This window comes from Alexandromys fortis, unplaced genomic scaffold, assembly GCF_014885135.2.
Source record: "Alexandromys fortis isolate MF-2015 unplaced genomic scaffold, M_Fortis_MF-2015_v1.1 scaffold_41, whole genome shotgun sequence".
In the NCBI taxonomy this organism is placed as follows: Eukaryota; Metazoa; Chordata; class Mammalia; order Rodentia; family Cricetidae; genus Alexandromys; species Alexandromys fortis.
The window spans coordinates 12048413-12068337 of record NW_026067923.1 but is presented as its reverse complement, the minus strand read 5'-3'; the positions used below and the strand labels follow the sequence as shown (position 1 = coordinate 12068337).

General features: G+C 44.5%; 1 protein-coding gene across 2 annotated transcripts in view; it reads right to left on the bottom strand.

Annotated features, from left to right (window-relative positions):
- Nucleotides 1–19925, bottom strand: part of Pde7a (phosphodiesterase 7A) — a 91588-nt gene that overhangs the window by 17145 nt on the left and 54518 nt on the right. For both annotated transcript variants that reach the window (XM_050142081.1, XM_050142082.1), the window contains exons 2-5: nucleotides 18901–18961; nucleotides 15610–15693; nucleotides 2319–2470; nucleotides 336–399 (exon numbers count right to left, since the gene is read on the bottom strand). In XM_050142081.1, the coding sequence (XP_049998038.1) occupies nucleotides 336–399; nucleotides 2319–2470; nucleotides 15610–15693; nucleotides 18901–18961 (361 nt within the window). The remainder of the gene's footprint in view (nucleotides 1–335; nucleotides 400–2318; nucleotides 2471–15609; nucleotides 15694–18900; nucleotides 18962–19925) is intronic.

Below are 19925 nucleotides of genomic sequence, written 5' to 3'. Positions count from 1 at the left end.
TGGGAGGAGGTGGAAAATTTTAATAAATAAATAAATAAAAAGAAAGAAACTTGAAAGGGAAAATCAAGACTACAGTGAGAGTCCGTTTGAGTTATTAAAAATGGCTATATAACCATCAATTAGCCAACTCATGGTGAATTTTCATTATGGTCAAGAACTAACAATAAAAGCAAAAATTAGTGAAATGATTTCTGCTGGCTTTTTGAAAAGTCACTAACAAGGAAAAAGGCTGGCACCGGGTTCACAGCCGAGGTGAGCGAAAGCAGGGACGCGCATGCGCACGTTCAGGACTCCAGCGGCCACGGTGACGGGAGTAAGTCACAGGCTTCACTTACCATTTGTTAGTCTATCAAAGAGAAAGATATCAAAATTCCAGTTTCCAACTTTGTCCAGCATACACTGAAAGGAAAAGCAAACATCTCTGCTGTAATTTCACCCCAGTGACACCCACTTTCTCTAGCCCGACCATAACAAAGTTAACGGAAATGAGATGTGGCCTGTCTGCTTTGAGGACCACGAAGGACAACTGGATTTCGCTCATTTTATTTTCTACCATTTTTTTCTTCTTAATCCAAAATGCGTTACTGGGATGGTTCCCACTCGTCTTAAATCAGGCGTCCTCAGCCTTGCGTTTCCCCCTGTGGAAGCGACCGGCACCGATTTTACAGCGCCCTTGGCATTTCACGTCCGTAAAGTAAGAACTGGGGCTCGTGTTTCCCCTTCTCCTCTTCCAGAGAGGGACGAGGGAGACCCTCCGCGAGAGGCACGCCTTGTAGGGGTCATTACCCCTGGAAAAGCTATTTTCTAGTTTCTGAGGCAGGGTTCCACTGTGCAGCCCCGGCTGCTCCACAACTCATGGCAATTCTCCTGCATCAGCCTCCTGCGTGCTGCGATTACAGGTGCGCCCCTTTATTCTCCTTTTCCTTAAGACTTTCCAACTGGCTCAAAAAGTGTCTACGGAAATAAACTCCGTTTGAAAACAAATTATTTTGTTTTTCAGTTAATTATGCATAGGTCAGGTCAGTCTTTCAACCCATTCCTATGATTTATAAACTTAGGAGAATTCTGAAATAATTCACCAGCATATAGCCCGTATGCTGCATACTCTCAAACCAGATTTAAAACTCTGCCAAGGAGTGATAATGGCCACTGAGTCCTCACTAACAGCCAAGCAGGCCTCGTCGCTGATCCCCACGTTCACGAGGGAACAGGCAGACGGAACTAACTTGCTCAACTAGAGCGGACCACTGTCATGGGGACTGAGGAGTCGGGCCTCTGGGACTTGGGAGGGGGGCCTACAGAATCCACACCACACCACAATCCAAGGTCTCACTATACAGCCCTGGCTGTCCTGGAACTCAGTATGTAGACCAGGCTGGCCTCGAACTCAGAGCTCTGCCTCCCTCTGCTCTAGAGTGCATGACCACATTTGGCTTGCTAACCGATTTTTTAAAAAGACCCTTGAATTATGGGGTATTTACTGATGATCTTTAAATATCATTCAAAATTATCAATAGATCGATCGATTAACTTTTAGGATAATATGTACTTGAGGTAAACAAATCTACCTAAGTCCATATTTTGTGGACTTTTACCGTAAAATCCTTTATTTTGTATCCCAAAGTTCACTGTGGTGCACAACAATGAACAGACACCACAGCGACACCAGGGAGACACCAGGGTGACGCCGGCGGAGATTTAAATCACAGCGGCCACAGCCAGCAACACCACAGGATTAATATTCTCACCACAATAGTGGACGCCATGAACAGTTTAAAATCAGAGAATCTACACTTCTCACTGACTCCTCAATCAGGGAAATGCTCGATTCTTTAAACTTTAATATGACTTCAAAGAGCATACCCCAGGACCACACTATGTAAGTTTAGAAAATCTGGCCTATAAAACTTAAGCAAAAAAAAATCAAATAAATTAAAATTCAAGATTAATAAAATCTCATTTGATAAAAAAACAAGCCTATTGCATTTCGATCTTACTAAGAAATCTCCTGTGACATCTGTAGGGGTGAAGGAAATATTTCTTACAAACGCTGGCTTCGGTGAGGACGTGCCTGAGAGAAGCATCTCCCTGGGATTCTGAACCATCGGGTGAACTCTGACCCTTACAGTAACTGTTCTGCTGACCACTCACTGCTCAATGTTATAGTAAATGCAAATGCGTCACTACATTTCTCAGCACTTTCCTTGCTCTGTTACACCTACTTACAAACAGGAAAAGGTATCTAGGTCAGCATTTTTGGGAGGTGGCTCCAGTAACTTAGGAAGCGACTCAAATCTTTTTGAGGAAGCTGTACAAACCTTGGCTTGTCCATTATAATCGTCATCTAGAATGTTTAGAGAACTAGAAACTGTGGCGCCCCGAAAAAAGCGCGAGGATCTGAGATAGCGCTGGAAACTTAGTAGTCTTCTGATGTTCCTGGCGGAGACTGATGCTTCAATTTCAGATTGAGCTGAAAGAGAGGGAGCAGCTATGAAAACCAGGCGAAACCCGCAGAGCCTGCCTTCGTAACACTCCGAGTTCCATGCAAGTCCTTAAAATACGTTACATACAAGCACTTAAATTTGTTCCTTTATTTTTTGTGTATGGGCACTTTGTCTGCACAGATGCATGTGCACCTGGTGTGTATGGGCACTTTGTCTGCATGGATACATGTGCACCTGGTGTGTATGGGTGCTTTGTCTGCATGGATACATGTGCACCTGGTGTGTATGGGCTCTTTGTCTGCATGGATACATGTACACCTGGTGTGTATGGACACTTTGTACATGTGCACCTGGTATATACGGGTGCTTTGCCTGCACAGATGCATGTGCACCTGGTGTGTATGGGCACTTAGTCTGTATGGATGCATGTGCACCTGGTGTGTATGGGCACTTAGTCTGCACGGATGCACGTGCACCTGGTGTGTATGGGCACTTAGTCTGCATGGATGCATGTGCACCTGGTGTGTATGGGCACTTTGTCTGCAGATGCATGTGCACCTGGTGTGCACAGTGCTGGAAGAGGTCAGAAGAGCACTGGCTTTCTTGGGACTGGACTTAAGGACAATCATGAGCCATCATGTAGGTGCTGGGAACGGAACCCAGGTCCTCTCGAAGGGTAGCCAGTGCTCTTAATTGCTGAGGCATTTCTCCAGCCCCACATACATGTATTTTTAAAATTCACTAACTGCCACAAACGGTTCTTTCATCACTATTTTGAATTGAGGAACCAAGAAAGAGTAAGGGTCAGCTTTGACAAGCTTTAGAAAGCTAGGAGAGCATCTAGGTTTAGAATCCGTTTTAAAATTTAATTTCCATTAACTACTACTTCAAATTCTGCTGCTTCAACACACTATATAAATATGAAACCGGAAGCAAGCACACACACCGAAGCCGAATCGCAGTCCCACAGGGCTAGACAACTACAGTAACAACAGCCTCAACTCCTAATGAGAGAGTTTCGAATGTTTTAAAGATAATTTTAACTATAAGAAAAAGAACAGGGAATAAATTTGTTTATGGCCTCTCTACAGAGAAAAGCTCTGGGGACCGTGGCTCTTCACTGGATACAGCGTGTCCTTTCAATGAACGCAGCAAGTGTTTCTTCCCTCTGCTGGCAGAATAGCCCAGATTCTCTGGGCACCAACAGAAACAAGAGACTCTGGTTATTTAGCTGCACCTCAGCTCCACAGTCTGCTCCTTCGACCAGCTAAAAGTTACTGCGTTACTCAGTCCTCGGCATGCGCTCAGGAAGGAGAGTCTGTGTGTGTGCTGGCTCCCACGGTCATACTCATTAGTCAGTTCCTCTGCTTCCTCGTTCACCTTGGCTCGTGTCTCTCCTCTCCTTCCCCCTCCCTGGCATTTATTCAGTACCACAATCAGACTATGGGATGTAGCAATCGGTAGCATCCATCTGTTACTAGAATTGTGCTGGGAAAGTCTCTATTTCAGAGAACTGTCTTTTTCTCTCTCCAGCTACATATTACTATGTATGGACACTTCCGCAGACCGCTGCTAGGTGTAGGTGCTTACAATAGTCATGTGTCCTTCATGGTCGGCTCCCACAGCAGGAGACTGACCGTCCTGGCTGCTTTCTATGTGGAACGAATCCTCACTTTTATATTTTTTGGCCTTCAACCCTATGATTTTAGTATTAATTGCTAATTGGAAAAAACCTCTAGAATCATGTGGGAGAGTAAGCCTCGTGTACACCTGTGTGGGAGGTGTTATCCTGACAGAGCTAACCAATGCAGGAAGACCCAGCTAATGGTGGTCATGAAGAGGGTGGAGAAAGGGAGCTGGGCACCTGCTGCTGCCACTGCTCTCTGCTTCTGGGCTCCGGGTGAGGAAATGCGGGTGGGCAGACTCCTGAAACCACTGTGCACCCTGCCATGACGGACCGCAACCTGGAGCAGCAGCTGGACTGAGCCTTTACTCCCTCAAGCTGCTCTTGCCAGGGTATTTTATTGAAAAGTAAAAAGACCCCCAAAACAAAACAAACAAACTCCTTCACTTCAAAACGCCCATCACTCCTTCCTGGGCACTGGCACACAAACACAATCGAATATTTAAAAATCATTTTTTAAAAAGATTCTGCTTGTAATTCTCAAGGTAACCACTAAAAACTTAAAAAGTACATTAGATAAGAAAGAATCAAAGTGGTCCACAAAGGAAGATCATAATTTTTTTCTTTACATTTTATTTTTCCATACAAAATATCCTGGTTATGGTTTCCCTTTCCTCTCCTCCTCCCAGTCCCTCCCCTCCCACCCACATCCACTCCCTTTCTGTCTCTCATTAGAAATTGTTAGGCTTCTAAGGGATACTATCAAATATATCAGAACGAAGTAGAGTAAGACAGAAACTATCACATCAGAGTTGGACAAAAGAAAGAGAATGAAGAGTCCAAGAGAAGGCGCATGAATCAGAGGCCACTCATTTGCCCACTCAGGAGCCCCACGAAAACATGAAACTGAATGCCATCACACACACACACACACACACACACACACACACACACACACACACACGACCCGGGGCAGACCCGTGCAGGCCCTGTGTATGCTGCTTTGGTCTCTGTGAGCTCATAGCAGCCTTGCTCTCCTGGTGCTCTCTGTCCCCTCTGCCTCTTACACTCTTTCTTCCTCCCCTTCCCTGGGGTTCTCTGAGCTCTGAGAGGAGGGATTTGATGGAGATGTCTGGTTTAGAGCTGAGTGTTCCAAGGGCTCTGACTCTCGGCATAGTGTCTGGCTGTGGGTCTCTGTCTGTTCATCCGCCGCAGAAGCAGGAAGACTGAAGTCTCTGCTAGTGTGTGAGAGACTGCAGGTGTAGGGAAGGTGGTGCCTGCTAAACCTTTTCTGAGTTCCACTCTTCTCATAAAGAATCCTGCAATGGTAAGTGCTGTGTGTGATCCCTCTACGCAGCCCGACTCCCTTACAAGGAATCCCCAGAAGTAGAGCAAATGAAAAAGCTGGTGCCACTAGTGTCTAACACAGGCCTTGCTAGAGAATGAGATTTCTGTAAGTGAAATAAAGAAGTTTCTAGAATTAGCTTCCAAAATACAATCTAATAAAGGGTTTGAGAACTAAGTCAATAATAAAACAGCCATCACTGTAACATTGTTGGAAATGTGTACTTTCTTCACACTTGGTCACCACTGCCCACCCCCTCCTCCCCCCCCCCCCCAATGTCGCTATAGTAACCAGAAGCGAGGTCCTGACACTGAAAACTCCGGTAGAGACATCTTCTGGGCCAATCAATAAGGCTTCAGTTGGGAAAGCTGCACTCAGCTTGTCTTTCAACCTAGTTAAACCTGATGCCCCAACAGAGGGAGATTCAGGCCGAATGAATAATAGCATTTAGGAAGATACGAAAGAGGCGGCATTTGGGATGGGAAAGAATCCAGTACCCTTCATTGGGATAATTGCTAAAAAGCTCACCCTCTGGCCAAATTACACAAAACCCAACCCTATTAGCAATACCCTGGTGAGCTCACTCTGTAGCGCGTGAGTCAGCACTCGCTCAGCAGCCCGACAGACAGCTGTCATCAAGCTTGATTTTCACAGTTAGCTACATTCTGATACAGCTCGGAAAGACGCTGGCATAAGAAGTTCACGTTATTATCAGAGAGTCCTGGCCTTGTGAAGCACCACTGGCCTGAGCCGTAGCCCCAAGCAGACCAACCAGCACCACCAAAGCTAATTGTCCAGCATCCTTTTTCCACTTTTCTGGACCAAAAAATAAAGAGAACAGTCGGTGATTTTTAAAACATGCCATTCTTTTTCCCTCATCATATCAGAAAGTACAGAAAAAGGACAAGCCCCAGGCTGAGGAAGGGGCTAGCGATGGGCTACAATGAGCTCCCGACTCTCCTGCAGACACTTCCCTACTACACAAACCACACCCAGCAGGGCACAGCTATTAGATTAGAAATGTCTTTCACAAAGGCCCTTGCTCCTAAAACGGACCACTGCTTTAGTAATCCACAAGGGGGCGCACTGTCACCACTGGTTCTGCACAAATCAGACACACCTAGGAGTTACTATGGGAAGTTAGTGCTCAGTTCTTCATTTTTATAACTAAGTGCTTTCAGGTTTTTAGCTCTTGTCTAGGTCAATACTATGCTGAACAAACAGTGCATAAAATTATTCTAACTTTTCCTTTCCTTCCCTTGGCTTCCATAAAAAAAAAAGTTACGTAAAAGCCACATCTGAAAGTCAATTATTAAAAATAAAAATGAGCAAATGCATGTGTGGGACAGGCTTTGTTAGAAGAATTTAGACTTGGCATATATGGCCAGATGCTTAGTGCTCTAGGCTGCAATAAGCGATCGTCTTCAGTTGTCTGTGCTGAGTGGAGAGACAGGATGACAGGGTGGGAAAAGATGGGTTTCGGATAAGGACTCATCCAAGCCCGGTTCCCTGCTCTGTCACTGGCCTTGGGACAGAAAGCAGGTTATTCAAAGCCTCGGAATGGTCCCCAGTTCTTTTATCAGGCAAACAGGCCTCTGAGAACTGAAGGCAGAGACCAATGAGAGACCACACAGAGTGTTTCTGCACAGCTCTGGGAAGAAGCCAGCACTCAATAAATATAAAGTATAAGCTATATTCTTATTAAGATGATAATGATAAGCATTAAATACTTTAAGCACAGACTTATATACTTTTAATTTTTAAGACCAGATTTCTTTTTCATGGTCACACATTTAATGCTGAAAACCACTGTATATGTAAGGACTTCAGAGCCAACTGCACATTTGCAAGATTTCAAAATAGTCTGAGAACTTTAAAATGAGTATGTAGTACAGGCTTCCTATGGAAAAGTGACATCAACTCTGTAAGTATGAAATGCATCACCAGTATCTTCCCCTCAAGCAATTCTTACAACCCAGGCTCACAGAATTAATGTTCATTTTGATGATTTAATGATTAAGTAAGAGATGCAAAACTCTTTGAGACAGGACTGTTGCTGTCAGGCTGGAACATGGGCTATTTAATGCTCGAGCCTTAAACTTAGCTGTGTACATGAGATTCTTAGTTCCCTACCAATGAGCTGGGAGAGATGGGGAAGGAAACACGGCACTTTCGTGCACACTTCCTTCAAAGTGCAGCTGTAAAATCCCATCACGGTGAATCTCAGCTGCTCCAGCTCTGCAGAGTCCAGAAGAGCGACACCGTTCAACCAGATCCGTATCAACCCCCTTAGTTTATGCAGTGAAGCTATCAAGATATCGAGAATACTCACTTCTTCCAAGTCTGAGACAAGGCAATGAAAACGGGTGGTTCTTAAATGCAGATGTCTGAGAACATTCTGGAAACTAGAGTGACATTTCTCAGTGCATCAACATGGCCGAGCTCATCTCCACAAGAACCAGCTGGTAAGGGACTAATACTAAGAGGGGTAGGAACTTGGGTCACGGGCAGGAAAAAAGAACACAGTTTGTGTTGTGCGCACGCACGGCACGAGTGTGCTGCCGTGTGCACCTTTAGCAACTGTACCAGTCTTGCCAGCCTTGTTTCAATGACAGCTCTGTGAATTCAAGAGATACTATCTTTGAAAGAGGCAGGTGTGATTTCAAGACATGTATGTGGGAGTCAACTAACTTAGAAACTTCCAAGTATTGCCTTGGTCTATAAGGGCACAGCTACAGTGCAGGCTGGATGCTAACATCTGAATAACACACTACATTAGAGAAGACAGAGAGATGCCTGGGCAGACCAATCAATCATCCAAACAAACTAGCCTGCGAACAGGAAGGTAATGATGGGCAATGGGACAGCGAGGAGGAGAGCAAAGACAGACGGATAGGTGAGGAAAGTGCCCAGCAAACACCAGGGCTTAAGAGGCAGAAAGCATCAGCAGCTGCTACATACAGCAGACGCCCTCGTACAGCTGCTGCATGCAGAAGCCAAGTTAGCCTAAGACAATGAAACCAGCCCGATCCGAACTGGAAAGCCCAAGGCACACACAGACACAGATGTTTTTCATATCATGTGAGTATGCAGCAAACAATCTAAGCCTAACACAGCCTTGATACAATAATAGGAAACAACCCAAAGCCAATATACCTGAGGAACTATGGGAAAGAGTTTCGTGTGTTCCAACAGGCAGTTGTAATAAAGACAATGTAAAAGGCTCAACTCAAAAGAAAAGCAGCAAATATGTGAACTTGGGTGAAGCTAATAAAGATTATCTCTGGGGAACTGTAAATAAGACCCTCTAACTCTAATTGGTAGAAGACACATAGCTCCAGTAAATTCAATGCAATAAAAACACTTCCAGTATCGAGCATGAGCAGGAGCAGCTGGCGAGGAGGAAAGCCTAAAGCCAAGAGCTTTGGGTCTACCGTGCAAATGCCCCTGCTCCCCAGCACTGTGGAGGGCGGTACTGAAGGCAAAAGAACAGAGCCGGAGATAATGGGGAAGACGTTTGCCTGGGCTGGAATAGTACTGTGAGGCACGAGGAAAAGTGCCAATAACTGCATCCCGTGCAGACATGGAAACAGTAAGGACGCATTCCATGTGTTACAGCATCCAGACGCTGCAGAAACCACAGCCCCTGGCTGGTGACGTCAATGGGCTTTGGCAAATCCCAAGGAGGGAACAGTCAAGCTGTCAACTTCCATTACGATTTAACAAGCATGCCAGAACCTAAGTCGAACAGGTTTGTAAGAGTATTATTTGAGGTACTGGGAAACAACACTAGGGCCTTGCACAAGCTGGCGAAAGTTCTACCAATGAGCTATGTCCTCACGGACAGTTCTTAAGGAACAAAGGAAAGGGAGGCTGGATTTCAAGCAAACAAAGGGTCATCTGGTATATGCATGTACATGCTTCTCCCCTCCCTCTTACCTTCCCCCCTCCTGGTGTGTGTGTGTGTGTGTGTGTGTGTGTGTGTGAGAGAGAGAGAGAGAGAGAGAGAGAGAGAGAGAGAGAGAGAGAGAGAGAGAGATGTCAGATGCCGTTTTCAATGGCTCTCCACTTTTTTGTTTCATTTTTGGTCCTGGTGATGTTGAACACAGGGCCTCCCACACGTGAGGCGCACACTACCACTAGTCCTCCCAACGTTATTTTTGAGATAGGTTCTCTTGCTGAACCTAGAGCTCACCCATTTACTTGAATGGTTGAGCAGCAAGCTCTAGGGTCCTCTTGTCTCCTTAGTTCTGGGATCTGAGACTTGCTCACCCCCACCTCGCTCTTAACGAGGGTGCTAAGGACCTAAACTCATGATTACAGGTGAGCGCAGTACTGAGACATGTCCTTGACACACAAACACAAATCAACATGGAATTCAGTTATATTATCATGTCCAGTGAATTGAGGAGCCCAGAGAACACGGGGAAAATAAAACCTCTGTAGTTACTCGGGACTTTGGCTCCAGTCTACTGCATTTAGAGGAAGGAAACAGAAATGACCTTTCTTCTTGGTCATCTCTCTGGTTTTTGCTTTGTTTTTTGTTTTTAAGCAAACCTTAAAACACCTGGTAGGGGAGCTGTCACAATTTAGAACAAGCGTGCCGAGGACAAGCCAGGGGGACATGTTGGGGAGCCGCGAGCTCCAGGCCACTGTCACCCAGCACTGATGCCGGCCCCACTGCCGCCTCCCCACGGTCTCTCCAGTATCAATAATGACTCACTCACGAAAGCCGCCGTTCCTTAAGCTTATGCAAACACATATAACAGATACCTTCCGAGCTCCAACAGACAAGACAGAGATCACAAAGTGCAAAGACTGCTGCAGAGAACCTCGAGTAAGAGGTGTCTGGGGAAACCTTTAGATTTTGACATGAAGACATTACTAAAAGCTTCTCTGTGACATTGCCATCTAAACAAAGATTGACCTAAAATGACAGATGTCAGCCAGCAAAGCAGATTCCTACCATGAAGGTACCACGCTGGTCCTACCTGCAGATTCCAGATCTTTGGGAGGCATGTCTCGGCAGAGGGCCTCAATTGTGACAGTCACTCTGCTCCGGGGCCATGAACTAAAAAAATTCAAAGTCTCTTCAAATTTAAATTCTCCCAGTACTTTACAAATAACTGTAGGGCTGGTTTAATGTAACTTAATTAACAAATACATGATCTGAATATAAGCCTATGACTTTAGATAAAGGACTTATTTAATTATATCACATTTTTCTCTCTAAATGATTCAGTAACGCCATCATTTAGGGCACTGGTATTGCAAGTCAGGCAATCGTGGATTCCTCTGATGGACTTACACATTTATATCTGATTATCCCTTTGCGGACACTTCTGGTTCTGGCGGTGGAGTTCTTATCGCATTAGTGCACCGTCCCCAAGGGTCTGGAAGAGCTCTAACTTCCAGCCTGGGGCTCGGTTCATTGTTTGCTGAACTTCCTCAGTCAGAAAGGAACCTGTTTTGTTTAGTTCGGGTGATTATTTATTACAGTTAGTAAGCTTCTGTGCTCAACTAATTTTCTTTCCTTTACTGGGGAGACAAGGTCTCTGAGACAAGGTCTCAGAGAGCCCAGGGCAGCCTCTTTTGGCATGTACCTGAAGCTGGCCTTGAACCCCTGAACTTTCTGCCTCTGCCTTTCAATTGCTAGGACTACATGTGTTTTGCTGTTATTGATTTTCTTCTTTTTAACCTCCCAGCCTTCACCGTCAGGAAGATTCATTTATTTATTTTTGAGACAGGGCCTTGCTATGCAACCCAGGCTGGCCTCAAACTGGCCTCTTGCCTTCATTTCCTGAGTGCTAAGATCACAGACATAAGCCACCACACCCAGCAAGAAAGTCTCTTTAAAGTAAAAAAATAATGCTAGGTAGGAAGGCCTATGGCAAATCCTACTGTGGGAGCGAGGATTACAGTAAGAGGTAAGCCAAGACACCGCAGGGAAAGTACTGTCCAGGTAAGATTAGCTGTGAGGCACTTTAAAACTTAGGAGCCTCTAACCATTCCCCCAACTTGTAGCTATCTGGCTTAAGCTGGCTGACAGGAGAATTAGCCTTCAGAAGGTGAGCCTAAGCAGGGTTTATAATGAGCCATACACAGAAGAAAAGCTCAACATTGCACTGTCTGGATGTCTCATTCTAGGAAAATCTAGTAAGGAAATTTACTTAACGCAGAGGAAAATATATAATCTACAAGTTAAAAATAATTGCAGCACCTGAAAAGCAATCAGCAGATGGAGGCACAGCACAGAAAATATAAAATTACAGACCAATCCAGCTCCCGCATCTGCTAACACTGCCGTCCTCCAGCTCCCATGTTTGCTAACACTGCCGTCCGTCCTCCAGCTCCCGCGTCTGCTAACACTGCCGTCCTCCAGCTCCCATGTTTGCTAACACTGCCGTCCGTCCTCCAGCTCCCGTGTCTGCTAACACACCGTTGTCCTTAGCCTGTTGTTGATTCTTTCCTGTATCTTACCTTCTCCTTGTTGAGAAGACCTGATGCTAAGCAGAGAACATGGAAGACAGAAACCCTAACAGGGGACGGTAGAAACATACAGAAGACCTACAAACTGGTCATCAATGAAGGCCCACGAAAGCCAGAGAAGAGAAAAACACGATTGCAACTTAAGAACACAAAAATACACAGGGCTTACTAATGGGCTAAATTTTAGTAGAAAATGGAAAAAACAGTCGTGGATTTTGCAGCAGGGAAATAACAGACTTAGGACAAAAGTAAAGAGGCGCACAGAAAAGTAGGTTAAGCTGCAGACAGAAAATTCTAGCTGCAGTGAATATAATATACCTACACCTACATGCAGAATTTAAATAATCCAGCTAACTTTATTTCAGCATGTGTCTTTATGTCACCGTAAAAGTAGTATTATTTTAAATTATTCATGTAAGAGAAAAGAAGTATTATAGTCTTTTTAAAGGTCTTGGGTATCCCTGAAGGATACCTACCCTGCAAAGGCAACTACAGGCAGGTGCCTTTACCAAGTCCAAGACCCCAGGCAGTGAGTGAGCAAACAGCCGCAGGTGTCTGAGCAGAGGGCACTTTACAAGGAGCAGAGACAAGGAGTGACTTTGCCTCCACAGAACTAACCCAGGCACTTCCACCCTGTATGAAGAGATGAAAACTCTACAAGGGAGAACCCTGGGAAATCATGGCGAGCCCTGAAGGCTGCGGCAGTTCAGGCTTGGTGGGAATACATGCAGGCCTAATGGTTATACATTTCACTACCGTCCAATCTGGCAATCTTGAACTCCTAAGAGGAATATGTAACAGTCTGTAAATTTATCTCCACCACCAGCACTTTAGTCTGTCTTCTCTCGCTTTTAGAGTATGTGTCATTTCTTCCTGGTTTCCTAATAATGTAAGAATTTCCTACAAAGAAGGAAAGAAAGAAAGAAAGAAAGAAAGAAAGAAAGAAAGAAAGAAAGAAAGAAAGAAAGAGAGAGAAAGTCAGGTGGTGGTGGTGCACGCCTTTAATCCCAAACACTTAGGAGGCAGAGGCAGGTGGATCTCTGTGAGTCCAAGGCCAGCCTGGTCTACAAGAGCTAGTTCCAGGACAGGCTCCAAAGGTATAGAGAAATCCTATCACAAAAAAACAAACAAACAAACAAAAAAAAAAACAAAAAAAAAAATCACTCCAAAGCTACAGAGAAACCCTGTCTCGAAAAAAACTAAAAAAAAAAAAAACTAAAAAAAAAAAATCCAAAAAAAAAAAAAGGAATTTCCTACTATCCTACACCATCCTTCCCCACCAAATGTACTATTTTGCCTCCTATTTCAAATTTCCAACATCCTTTATCTTATTTCCCAAATCCTCTCTTTTACTAAATTTAGTGAAACTCTGGGGGTATATAAGAGAGAAGACCCTTAAGCCAATGTATGAGGGACAGATGCTGCCAACAGTCTGAGGACCCTCGGATTTTACAGAGTCTTCAGAGGTTTGAAAAGACTGTTAGTTTTTAAGCAGTTAAACTTCAGATCAAAAAAATGGAACCAAGCAAATTAATTTTATAAAGCAAAAAATCTTTTTAAAAGCAAATGCTACATTCTTACTGGAGTGTCAGTCAATAATAAAATCTTTAATGCCACCAACAAACAAGAATGTGCCCAGTGAAGACGCCAGAAATAACTCAACAGCAAGCCGTTATCTGCAGGAACTAGCTGCACTGATCAGTCCCAGGAGGGAGCAGAGAAGCCTGGTCCTATAGTCACGTTTCCTTGTAGCTCTCTAGAATTTAGTCTTTATATTGACTACCCATACTTTTCTCCTCTACTCTTACTAATGCATTGAGCCACTCTGACTTTCTTCAATGCTTCAAGCGATCTTACATTTCTGGAGAAATCTATCAGTCTTCCAGTACATTACGGATTTAACCTGACCTGCTCTTTGAAATGCTCTGTCTTAGGCAGGTGTGACTTGACTATTTCATATCCATGTAGGCAGTATCCAAACTATGCTGGCCTTAGGAATAACTCTAAATGCATCCTGCTTCCTCTACTTTGACTTCCCAGCTAAGGTCTTTCTTTTCTCTTCTAGTGTATTGGTTCCTTTCCTCAGCAGGCCCCCACCTCAGAGCCCCTCCCGTCGGCCTCTCGTGTAAACAGTACTGCTACCCTAGCCTCAGGAGCCCAGAAGCCAATGGGGCTGCCTTGTACCCCACATAGCTGCTGCTCCAGCTGGAAAGGATGGATTCAAAAAGAAAACGAAAGATATCATTACCGGCAAACTGTAATTGCTCTTTTGCAGGCATATGTTTTGACTCTTTTACTATTTTTCCTGTTTTCTCTTTGACTTTGGGTTTCACGGTTATGTCATGAACCACCTGAGCAAGCTTTTCTTTCGGGGTACTCTGCTTTAGGCTTAAACTTCTTCTTGGTTTGTGTTTTAAAAGAACAAGTAGTTCTGAGTCAGTTGTTACAGCAGGAAGAAGGACCCTTTGCAGCAGCCCCGGTGTCCTGTGCACTGCTCCTAGGTGTGCCAAGACTGAACGGCTGCTCAGGTTTTCGCCAGCATCTTCTCCTGGGACAGATGCTACAGGCCACAACCACCCTGACATAGCCCGTGCTTGGCACATTGCAGTCAGGACTCATTTCTAACCTTATGAAGCACTTTGGGGAGTCACTCAACCACAGATGTTTCACCAGCTGTGCCTGCCCCCATGCACACCTGGCAGAAGCATGAAGACCTGCCTCTGCCCCTCCAACAGGGAGTGTCCAGTGAAGCCCGGTCACCTTCTCCTCCCCTTTCTCCGAACCAGCATATGAGCCTTCAGGGGAGGTGACTAACAATGCCAGGCCCGTCTCTCCACCTCTCCACCTCATTTATAGTCTAAATTATTTAGGATGTCTTTTATATTCTGTCAAGTTTAGTTTCATTTTTTTAGAGTGTTAATTTACGTTGTCAAACAATCAAAAGCTGAATGAGCCCAAAACCAGACTTAACACCTTCAGTATTTAAGAGCTTTGTCACTTGCTTTATTTCCTTCTCTCCGCTATGATCTACACACACACACACACACACACACACACACACACACACACACAGAGACATGCACACGCGCGCACACACACACACATGCGCGCACATGCACACACACTTATTTTTAAAATGTCATTCTATGAGCATTTTTAAACAAACCAAAAAGATGACAACTTCATTCAACTTCTAAAATACAATTACAAATGTTATTTGCATAAAATATGTTGATGCTGTCTCAGTAATGAAGAAAATTAGTGACAAAAACACCTAAAACCTAATTTAGCTGGAAACATGTCTCAGTTGGTGGAGTGCCTGCTTGGCATGCAGGAAGCCTTAGGTGTGATCTCCAGCACCTCAAAGAGTAGGCGTACTAGCTCACACCTATAATCTAATACTCAGGAGGGAGGTGGGGGCAGAAAAATCCGAAGTTTCAGGTCATCTCGGGCTACACAGTGAGTACGAGGCCAGCCTGGGCTTTATGAAACACTGAATCAAAAAACAAAGTTGTAATTATTATCCTTTTCTAGTTATCTCTATTTTTCAATGTTATCTAGAAATACAGTATCATTTATGAACTTATGCTTTTAAAAAGTCGGAATATAATACAGTACTTTTTCTCCCTTGTATTCTTTCTCCCTGAGAAAATTAAATGCTATGAACATCAAAAGTTTAGTTTTGTGAACAGGAGAGAAATACATACAGTGGAAAACACGAAAGTCGATATACGGGTGCGAGCCTCTTCTTTCTGCTTCAAATCCTGCTCGGCTCCTTACGCGGACATCGCCTGGGCAGAGTCAAAAACAAACGGTAGTTCCTTAGAAAGCTGTTTCTCATGTATAGACAGAGCCAGGTGGGATTCTACTCCTTGGCATGGCCCAGCCAGGGGAGGTAGGCAACATATATGTGGAAATGCCACAGTGAAACCCGACTGCATGCTAAAAAATAAACCAAACAAAATAAACTGAATGAATGGTTAAGAACTGACTTTCTTGGAGGAGCTAATAAAATTTCAGTATTGATTTGTAAGGCTGTGTTAGGAATCTTCTAAAATTTCATTCCTTAATAATAATCTATATTTTAAAAGTCGTTTTATTACTTTGATGGGGTTGAACCAATAATCATAAAATGCCATAAAACAAAATCTGTTTTTACAGAAGAAAATCTTAGAACAAAACTTTAAAAAGCCACAGCAAGAAGCAGGCATCCACCATTCCTGCTTTGCCTAACCTCGTACACTGGGCTGACCACAGAGAGGAGAGATGCTCTGCCTAGCCCGGTACACTGGGCTGACCACAGAGACAATGGATGCTCTGCCTAGCCCGGTACACTGGGTCAACCACAGAGATGACGGACGCTCTCCCTATCCTGGTACACTGGGCTGACCACAGAGAGGATGAACACAGGAACCACATTACTCTCAAGCAGCCTGCAATTTCAGTGCACAAACTCCCACTGGACCCTGCAATTAGAAATCTCTCTTCTCACCCAGGGTTTTAGTGAAAATGAAGACTGCACTTTGGTTTCCCAGCTGCCCAGACCTAAATGATCACGCAAAAACTGCATTAATTATAACACTGTTTGGCCAATGACTCAGGCATATCCCTAGCTAGCTTTTACATCTTAAATAAACCCATTTCTTTTAACCTGTGTATCACCATGAAGCTGTGGCCCACTGGTAAGGTTCCGGCGTCTTTCTCCTTCAGCAGTTACACGGCACTGAACGACCCCACCTACTTTATCTCTTTTGGGATTTCCCACCTGGCTTTATTCTGCCCTGCCATAGGCCAAAGCAGCTTCTTTATTAACCAATGGTGATAAAACATTTTCACAGCATACAGAGGAGAATCCCACATCATTTTAGCAAGTTCTTAAACTTTTGTTTTTATCCGTTTGATGTTGTTCTTACATAAACCCACATGATTTTCAGGTAATTTAGCAACCAATTACCAGGCATTCTTTGTATCATAGGCACTGTTAAATTCTGCAGTCAAACCCAAAGAAGAAGAACCTTAGCTCCCATTCTGTGGAAGCAGAAATTGGGTTCTGGTGGATCAAATCGCATTTCTATGTCTCAAGTTGGTGTGAAGGACAAGTAGTACTTAAACCCAGGGTTCCAAAGCAGCTCTTTCCTGTTAATGCTGTCGGTAGCGACCACGTTCACAACAGAGGAGAACCTCGTAGGAGCTTCTGCCTCCCACCGCCACTTCGTGCTCCTGAGACACTGACTTCCTCGAAGGATCGCCCTTCATCAACTGTGATCCATCTTTATCTACCGAGGCCTCTTTTATGTAGGGAGTCCTCAGTATGACAAAGGTCTGCTGAGTGCACATCAGACCCAGCACACACCAGTGCACAAAGTTTACCTTCCTTGGGCTGAACAAATGAAACAAATGTACAATTGCTTTCCATGGAGGAGGGTGAGAAGCTATAAAGTGAGCTAGGAGGACGGGGAATGGAGAGATGGGGTGGAATAGTGTCTAGGGGAGTCCTCACTGAAGAGCTGTCTAGACAGGGACCTGGGGCCATCAGAGGAAAGAGGCTTCCAAGCACAAGGATGAGCAAGCATGAACGCCCTAAGCCAGGAGCACACTTGGCATGTTCACAGACAAGTAAAAACTCCAGTCTGACAGGCATGCTGGGAAAGGGAACTTGGGAAAAGTGGGGTCAAAGAGGCATCAGGCTGGGTCACACTGGACACTGGGACCTAACACACCAGTTTTGGCTGTTACTCTAAGGTCAAAGGTCCTCAGAGTACTCTGAACACACAGTGAAGATGACTGTGTATGAAAAAGTATGAAAAAGGTTCACGTTGGCTGTGCAGACCACAGCTCAGGAAGACCAATTAAGGAACAAGTTCAAGAAGCTAGACAATAACCAGGGTTTAAAGTGGTGACGTGATCAGGATGGTGCGATGCCAGTTTCTTTTGTGGTACCTGCACTTGTCAATGAACTAGACAAGGAGCATGCCAGAAACAGGAGTCGAGAATGACCGCATTCTGAGAGACTGGAGGCAATACCTATTGAGATGGCGAGACTACGGATGGGGAAAACAAATCTTCCCAGGCCTGTTAGAAGTCTGAGGTATCCATCATTCACCCATCAGGAAGCACCCATAGAAACAGAGGAAACACATCTACAACTTTGCTTTAGGGGTGAAAGAACCATAAACATTGTTTTTAAGAGGCAGGGGACGAGGAAATGAGGAACAAACACCTGCTGTAGTAGGACAGAATGGAAGTGGATAAGACACACAAAACACAAAGCAAATTAAAGAGGAAGGAGTAAGGGCAAAAACAGAACTTGGGGATACACTTAGGCTTAAGAGTATAAAAAGTTAGTGAAGGAACCAAAGGAGGAACAGAGGTAGATAAACTATAACAATTAGCTCAGTATCTTAAAGCTGGAGGGAGAATTCTAAACATGAGGAGAAAAGACAGGACCAACTCCTCAAAGACAAGCAAATACTCCTACTGGGATATCACTGTGCATGTTTAATAGTGTGATGTAAAGAGCAAGGGACGTGTTTGGTGACGAGGATGCTGACTAAGGCAGGAGGAAAAATTGAGCATGTCCATGCAGCCAGTTACACGGACGTGTTAAGCGCGCTAACGCATAAGAAGCGTAAGCACCAAGCTCTCTCAGTAGACTGCCCCCCCCACAATGAAGACCGCCTCACAGCAATGGCTCAGGCTCGTCCTTGTGCATGCTCACAGCACGTCTTTATTTAGCAGCTCTAGAAACCCATTTTCTACAAAAATGCTCTAGAACAATACAAAGCTGTACACTAAAAATACCGTCCCATTAAACCAGACTTCTACATTGTCTTAACTTTAAACCGCCCCTATTTATCCACCACATTCAGTACTAGTTTTCAGGCGCTCGGCTTCAATTTCTGCTATAAAAAGTACTGAAAAGGCCACATAATGAGAGATATCTCATCCCAAATAATATGGCAACAAAATTAACTGGCACTGACATAAACTGTGCTTACCGAGCATACGAATATATAACGCAGTCTGGTCAGAACTGTCATAGGAAATAGCTCCACGTCTCTGAAAAAAAAAAAGGATACATTTTAGCATATGATAATAAAATGTGATCTAAAATTTAATTCAGTAATCATGCATTTATTATTTATTACATATTATTTGCAAAGCATTCTGCAAAAAAAAAGGTTGACTACCCACAAATCTGCTCTGGAAATGTCCCGTCGGAGGAAAGACAATACAGTACAGCGTGGCTGAGAACTACCATAAGATATGGCCGCAAGAGCAAAGGGTTTGAGACTGACACACAGTTGATTTTTTGGGGGGGTGGGGTGCTGAGGATGGAACCCAGAGACTTTGGCATGCTAGGAAAGCATTCTATCACTCAGCTGTATCTCCAGTCCTATAAAAGTTGGTTTCTTAAAAAAATAAATATAAAAAAGCCAATGGGAAAGAGAGGAGAAAGGGTTGCTGTCGTTCCAGGTGCCTCTGCAAGCTCCAGGACTTCATATACTACAAGAGTGATTACTTCAGGTCCCACTCACAGGTCCTCCAACGGCTCCCCACTGCACTGGAAATGAGTTCCAACCCACATTCTAGGGTTGACAGCCTCTAAGACCTGCTCTCAACGCTCTTGTCCTTCACAGCCGTGGCCACCCTGATGCGGTCACACTTCCCTTACTTTTCTCACCGTGCCCAACGTCAACGTGTTGAATTAGGGAGTGGCAGGGCTGCGTCCCCGGCACCCGGCCGCCCGCATGGCTAGTTTATACCCAGAAATAACCACACGGAAACTGCATTCCTTCAAACACTGCCCGGCCCGGCCAGGTCCAGTTTCCTACTGGCTAGCTCCTACATATTGTTCTAACCCATTTCTAATATTCTGTGTAGCCCACAAGCTGGCTTACCAAGGAGGATCTTAACCTGCGTCTGTCTTGAGCGGGAGAATCATGGCGACTCTTCGACTAAGCTTCTTTCTCCCAGAATTCTCTTCTGTCTACTCCGCCTACCTAATTTTCTGTCCTATGAG